Here is a 6,418-nt window from a genome sequence, read left to right as displayed (position 1 = left end):
TTTAAGCCACAGCTCCACTTCTGAGTTTTTGCTGGATAATTGGAGGTAAGAGTATCATAGATTTTTTTTTTCCTGCCCAGGCTGGCTTCAAACCCTGATTATCAAATCTCAGCCTCCTAAATATCAAGGATTATAGGTGTAAGCCACCAATGCCCTCCAAACTTGCAACATTTGTTACTGCCCTTGACTCTCTTTTCTCATTCCCATCAAGCTAGTTAGCACCTAGATAGACATAGACATTCACTCGACATGGAGACATAGTTAATTATGCACCATCTAATGGGTTTTATCTTGCTCTGAGGGAATAACATTAGTTTTCCCATTTTACAGATGAGAAAACCTAGGCTCAATGAATTTGGTCAAGATCTATATCTAGTGAAGCTAGAGTTTCAATTAGTCTTTTTTTTTCCTTCAGTATACTTTCTCATATTGTCCAGAATGCCAGGATTCCATCCAGTTCTGGGTGATGTCAGCAGCTTTACTCAGCTGTTAGCAGGTGGAATGGGACTGGCATGATGGAGCCAATCAAGACTCATTTCTGGATCTGCCTTTCCAAGCCTCCTTGAAGTTCTGACTGGTTAGAATAACAAGAAGAAAAAGGGAGATGGGGGAGGGAAGAGGTAGAAATTGCACAGCCAACAGAATCCAAAGGCCACGTTGTTTACCTTGACACACCACTACTATTCTGGGCTGTTCCCTCAGCTCCCAGAGTCTCTCTGGAAGATCACCTTAACTATAAGCCAAGTTCAGCAGACTAATTCTAAATGGCACTTACCAAGGCCATCCTTGGCAGGGCAGTGGGAATATGAACTGTATTCCTTGGGGCCCAGTGTCTTGCACAATTTTTTTTTTGGTCGGTCGTGGGCTCTGGGCTTGGGTGCTGTCCCTGCACTCTTCAGCTTAAGGTAAGCACTCTACCGCTTGAACCACAGTGCCATTTCCGGTTTTCTACTGGTTTATTGGAGATAAGAGTCTCACAGACTTTCCTGCCCAGGCTGACTTTGAACTGTGATCCTCAGATCTCAGCCTCCTGAGTAGCTAGGATCACAGGCATGAGCCACCGGCGTCTGGCTTTGCACAATTCTTGACATGTCAGTATAGGAATTCTCACAGCCTCTCTGGTAGATGAATAGTCTATGCCACAGAAAGGTGTTCAGTCTGGTTCTGACTCAAGCCCAGATCTGAATTCTAATCATCCTCTGAATTCACACAGAAAGAATACTTACACATACTTAATTTCTAGCCACTTATCTACTACAATGAGTAGGGGAGGAAACTCAATTGTAGCAGCCAGCACCTTCACATGTACTGACTAGATGATTTTAATCCTCGCATTAGGATTTAGGGAATTCAGGTTCAGGAGTTAAGTTGCCTGTTCCAAGAGGTTGAAGTCCACATCCAAGACCACTGTAGGAGCCCACGCCTGCTTTGTCTCATCCTGTGCTCTTGCCCCTACGTCCCCCGTTCTGGCTTCATAGTCTTGAGTTGGAAAATACTCATATATGTTCATTGGGACCTCACAGGGGAGAGGGCGAATAGTTTTGTGAGGACAGTGGGGCATGGATTTGTGTTTTCCTCACTCCCACAGAGTACATATTCTCTCACCTTCCAGGTCTGAGCAGAGCATGGCATATTTTGTTGAGTGGATGATTCAGACTTTAGCAGGTACTCAAGAAAGAATCCTTTGTGACATCATTGAAAATACATTTACTGTTACAGCCCAGAGATATCTAGGATCTTGTTTCCCTCTTACTGTATCCTCTTTGGGCTTCTGATCTTTCCACAGTAACTCCTGCTCCTTCCATAAGGAAGGGAACCCTGCTCAGCCAGGGAAGGCTTTTTTTTTTTTTAAGCAGGATGTGTGAGTTGAATGGACTAAGCAGTTTTGTTCTATATCCCACCTTCCCTGCTCGGGTGGCAGGATGGCCCAGGAGCCTGTTCTCCAGCTCAGTTGTCACCCTAGTGTTCCCTGCACTCTCCCCCCAAAGCCCCGCCCCCTTCCTCTGCCTGTGAAGCCCTGGACACAACAGTACACACAACCTAGAGGCTCACTCAGGCTTGGCTAGAAACAAAGGAATTGCCTGGCTATGACCACCACCTTCATCCCAGGACTCAAGCCCCAGAACCCTCATTATATCCCAGGGTAAGATTTTTACTTACTTCCCTGCTAGCTTCTGGAAATGGGGATCCAGGGTCCTAGGAGTTGGGTTACTTAGCCCTTGGGGTCAAGTTGACATAATGGTTTGGAGGCCTGAGGCTAGGGTGTACGTGGTGTTGGATGGAAAGGAAACAGTGAGGGAACAGGATAGCTAGGTCTGCTTCCAAGCTTTGTGGTGTTTTCTCCATGGGAACTGCTAACAGTGAAGAGGAAGGGCTGAAAGCTCAGGCTCGGAGGGTTTAGACATGTCTGAGTCTGGAAAGACGGGGGGGGGGGGGGGGGGCTTTAAGGCCTCTGCTCCTGTCTCTGGGCATGCTGGGATGGGGGATTCTGGAGGTAAGTGAGTGGATCCTATGCTACAGGTACACTGGACACTGCCCACTACTTCGGTTCAGCATGGGACAGACCTATGGGCAGGTGACTGCTCAGCTACTTCAAGGCCCTCCTGGCATTGCCTGGCCTCCTGCCCACCGCACCCTTCTGCCTCCCATTTGGCCTCCAAGATCTCCCGAGTTTCCCAGGAAGAGGCTACCTCCCAGGCGTGGGCACGAAAGACTCAGCTCCAGCATGATCCCGGGGTACACGGGTCTGTATACAGGCGTGAGCAGATGTTCCCAGCCTGGGGCCTGTCTCAGATACTAACGTATCTTCCTTGCCCTCGCCCCCTAGGTTTTGTCCCCCAGGCACAGTTCATCTTTGCTAAGAGCTGCAGCCAGGTCTGGGCCGAGGCTCTCAATGATTTTACTCAGCAGCATGGGAGCAGGCAGGGCAGTCAAGAGTCACCTGAGGAGGCCAAGGAAGAAAAGGACACGGAGGAACACCAAGAGCCAGAGGCAGAAAAGCCAGAGCTGACGCAGGAGGGGAAACAAGTAAAGCCAAGAAGGCTGGGGGGGGGGGTGGTGGAGGAAAGAAAGGGTAGTAAAGTGGTGGGGGTGCTTGGCTTTGTGTGTCTAGGTCTAAGGGAGACCACAGGTCGTATGGCTGTGGGTACAGAGGGGTGGGCTCAACTGCCAGCTTCATCTTGAGAGCATGAACTTGACAAGCCTATTTTTCTTCCATCACCTTCTCTCACAGGCTTCTCCTTACTCCATGGATGACACAGACCCTCGGAAGTTCTTCATGTCAGGTGAGAGGAAGTGGGTAGTGACCAAAGGCACGGGGAGGCCCCAGGATGTCTTGCCTCAGTGCCCACATTTCCCCAGGCTTCACTGGCTACGTGCCTCGTGCTCGCTTCCTCTTCGGCTCCAGCTTCCCAGTGCTCACCAACCAAGCACTGCAGGAGTTTGGGCAAAAGCACCCTAGGCACAGGTCCCAGAAGGAGCCCCAAACTCTTCCCCCACTTCCTAGAACCTACCTTCAGAACGTGGGTCTTCTGCCCCACTATGGGGGCTATGTGCCAGGTGAGAGGGGCCTGCGGGAGGCAGGGACCGGGATGTGTGTGTGTGTAGGCGAGGGTGGGGTGGGGGATGAGACAAGTGCACAGGGAACCGAGGTACTCACAGTGGAGAGTGAGGGCCAGATTTTGGTGGGCAGTTTTAAGAGTTCATGCAACTGGCTGATAATTAACTGGCTTTTTCATGCCACTGGCTACAATGACAGGTTCTCTTGGCCACACAGGGTATAAGTTCCAGTTTGGTCACACATTTGGGCATCTGACCCAGGATGCCTTGGGCATCAACAGCTCTCAGAAGCAGCTCCTGGCTTAGGTATCTGGATTCAAGTTCTTCCGTGTGTGTGTGTGTGTGTGTGTGTGTGTGTGTGTGTGTGTGTGTGTGTGTGTGTGTGTGTGTGTGTGTGTGTGTGTGTGTGTGTGTGTGTGTGTGTGTGTGTGTGTGTGTGTGTGTGTGTGTGTGTGTGTGTGTAACAAGACTTGAACTCAGGGCCTGGGCACTGTTCCTTAGCTTTTTTGTTCAAGGCTAAAACTCTACCACTAGAAGAGCTACAGATTCCACATCTGGCCTTTTGGTGGTTAATTGGAGAGAGTCTGCCTGGGCTGGCTTTGGAACCCTGACCCTCAGATCAGCCTCCTGAAGAGTAGGATTACAGGCATGAGTCAAGCACCTTTTGTTTTTCTCTATCTCAGTCATTCTTCTGGAAGGGAGAGGTGGGAAGGAGAGGGGGTGGGGGACAGCACCAAGAACACAGTGTGGAGGCTGAGCACCTTTTTTTTTTAATTAATAGATGTAATAAATAAATAAATAAATACATAAACAGAAGCTTGGGCTCCTCCCTCTTCTGATGACCAGGCACTGGTCACAGCCTATTTACAGCTTGGGCGGGGGGCCTTAGGGATCTAGCCCCAATACTGCTACCCATCTTCATGTTCACTTGGCCTAGGAGGCCCTACAAATAGCTTTCTGGGCCACTTCTCTCTGTAGGAACCTACTGGTCCCCACCCATGGAAGAGTAGTCCCAGTTGGACTGGGGAAATCCTGGCAGCCCAGTGCTGTGTCCCTTCCCTCCTTTCTTGGTGGAGGTGTGGACGAGGTCACTGGGACAGTTAACGGGAGGAATTAATACTGAGCACAGGGAGCAGGTGCCAGCACAGGGATATGTGGCCCCAGCTCTGTCTACTGTCTGTGGCCAAGCCAGTGGGCTTGGGAAGTGCTCTCAGGCTCTGAGTCTGGGGGCTATGAGGGTCCCCGAGGCCACAGCATGCACAGGGCCTCAGTTTTGGCTACTTCCAGGGGTTGGACTTGGAGTTGGGGTTAATGTCACATAAGCCAGAGGCACCAAGCCCGTGTCAGGACCACGACTGCAGCGCAGCCAGTCTGCTCCTGCTGGGCCCAGCACGCGGAGGATATCTCCCTTGCGGAAGCTCAGCTGTCCAGGGCCGGTGGCCAGATGGTGGCACAGTGCCTGCACCTCACTAGAGAAACCAAAAATGGAGGTCAGAGAGACCCCACGAAAAACCAAACCTGCCCCCTAATCTTTGCACTTCCCAGGCTCACCATGGAGGCTTGGAGGGCAGGGCTGGAGAGGGCGGCTCCGGCAGGCCTTCCTTGGGCTCGGGCTCCCGGCGGGCGCCCATCGTCTGGGCCACCAGCTGGAACATGGATTTATCCAGGCTCAGCCAGTCTGAAGGCAGCCTAGGGGAGAACACACAAGCTGTGTCTGTGTCTCAACTCAGACCAGACTCTCCACTGTCATAGCCACACCTGGGCTGGACTCTTACCTGCTTGTGGGCCGGGCTTCCCGCTGAGCTTTCCGCGAGCCAAAGAGATGCCCCCACTTGATGCCCCCGGATGAAGGCTCTGCGCTCCCTTCCTCATTTTCCGCAGGGGCGGCTGTGGGTACCTCCCTCTCACGGCTGCGCCTCAGCTCGGCCAGCACAGAGTCAGGCGGGCTCCCCATCCAGAAGGGCCACCCCCTCTCCCGGCCAACGGCCTCCTCAGGGACAGGGCAGGCCTCAGCCCCCTCCACGACTCCCTCTCGGGGTGGTGGAGCCTGGGGAGGCCCCCCACTTCCTGCCCCTTTCTTTTTCTCACTGCCAGTGCCGCTGTTGCTGTTGCTGCTCCCTCGAGGGAATCTAGAACCCTCGCTGGAGCCATCGATGTATACCTGGGAGCTCTGCATGAGCTGGTACCACCAGCCCGCCTGCCCACCTCGGGTCCACCTGCTACTCCCAGGGCCCCCAGCTGCCTCTACCACCTCTTCTGTCTCCTCTTCTTCATCCTCTTCTCCACCTGCTGGAGCACCCACACCCTTCACCCGCTCCCCAGGGGCCACCCTGTCTATGTCTCCAGGGCCCTCCTGGCCCCGGGCCCGGGCCAACTGCAGTGTTGAGTGGGCAGAGAGCAGCAGGTCCTGGGACACCCGCAGCAGTTCCTTATGCTGCCGCTGCTGCTGCCCGCTTTGCAGCAGCCGGTGCTGGAAGAGCAAGTCGAGGCTGAAGGGCAGCAGGGCTAGAGGCTGCAGCAGCAGCAGCAGCTCCTCAAAGAGGCCAGGGCACACGGAGTGAGCGGCACTCAGGAAGCCCCAGGGTTGGTAATGAGTCTGGATGATATCTAAGGAAAGAGAGAGGGTCTAAATGACACAGAACAGCAGAGCCTGGCCTAAGCAGAAGGTGCTAGAACGCAACCTGGGCAAGCCACTGCACACTGCTGCACAGGCCACATGCCCCAGATGTATTCATGGTTATGATGACTTCTGCAGAACACTGCCACCCAAAGTGATGGTGGCTCTCAATTTAGAGAGAGATGTTGGGGTTTCTGGTCACCCTGACTTCTAGATTGCCTGACTTTCCTGCTGCCTCCAAAG

General features: G+C 53.0%; 2 protein-coding genes across 5 annotated transcripts in view; one reads left to right on the top strand and one right to left on the bottom strand.

The window, feature by feature from the left end:
• Positions 1-2,023: 2,023 nt before the first annotated feature.
• On the top strand, positions 2,024-4,338 carry Cimip2b (ciliary microtubule inner protein 2B). The gene is made up of 7 exons (XM_070009414.1): positions 2,024-2,143; positions 2,521-2,744; positions 2,828-3,027; positions 3,233-3,284; positions 3,361-3,558; positions 3,776-3,864; positions 4,060-4,338. Exons 1-6 carry the CDS (start codon positions 2,088-2,090, stop codon positions 3,862-3,864), a joined length of 819 nt encoding a protein of 272 aa, XP_069865515.1. The 5' UTR covers positions 2,024-2,087; the 3' UTR covers positions 4,060-4,338.
• Positions 4,306-6,418, bottom strand: part of Rusc2 (RUN and SH3 domain containing 2) — a 53,441-nt gene continuing 51,328 nt past the window's right edge. For all 4 annotated transcript variants that reach the window (XM_070009375.1, XM_070009401.1, XM_070009394.1 and 1 more), the window contains 3 exons: positions 5,334-6,165; positions 5,110-5,247; positions 4,306-5,027 (listed from right to left, as the gene is read on the bottom strand). In XM_070009375.1, coding sequence (XP_069865476.1) covers positions 4,826-5,027; positions 5,110-5,247; positions 5,334-6,165 — 1,172 coding nt within the window. In that variant the 3' untranslated portion in view covers positions 4,306-4,825. The remainder of the gene's footprint in view (positions 5,028-5,109; positions 5,248-5,333; positions 6,166-6,418) is intronic.

Source organism: Dipodomys merriami, unplaced genomic scaffold (genome assembly GCF_024711535.1).
Source record: "Dipodomys merriami isolate MVZ:Mamm:240054 unplaced genomic scaffold, mDipMer1.0.p SCAF_11, whole genome shotgun sequence".
NCBI lineage: Eukaryota > Metazoa > Chordata > Mammalia > Rodentia > Heteromyidae > Dipodomys > Dipodomys merriami.
This window is presented reverse-complemented; position numbering and strand designations above follow the sequence as displayed.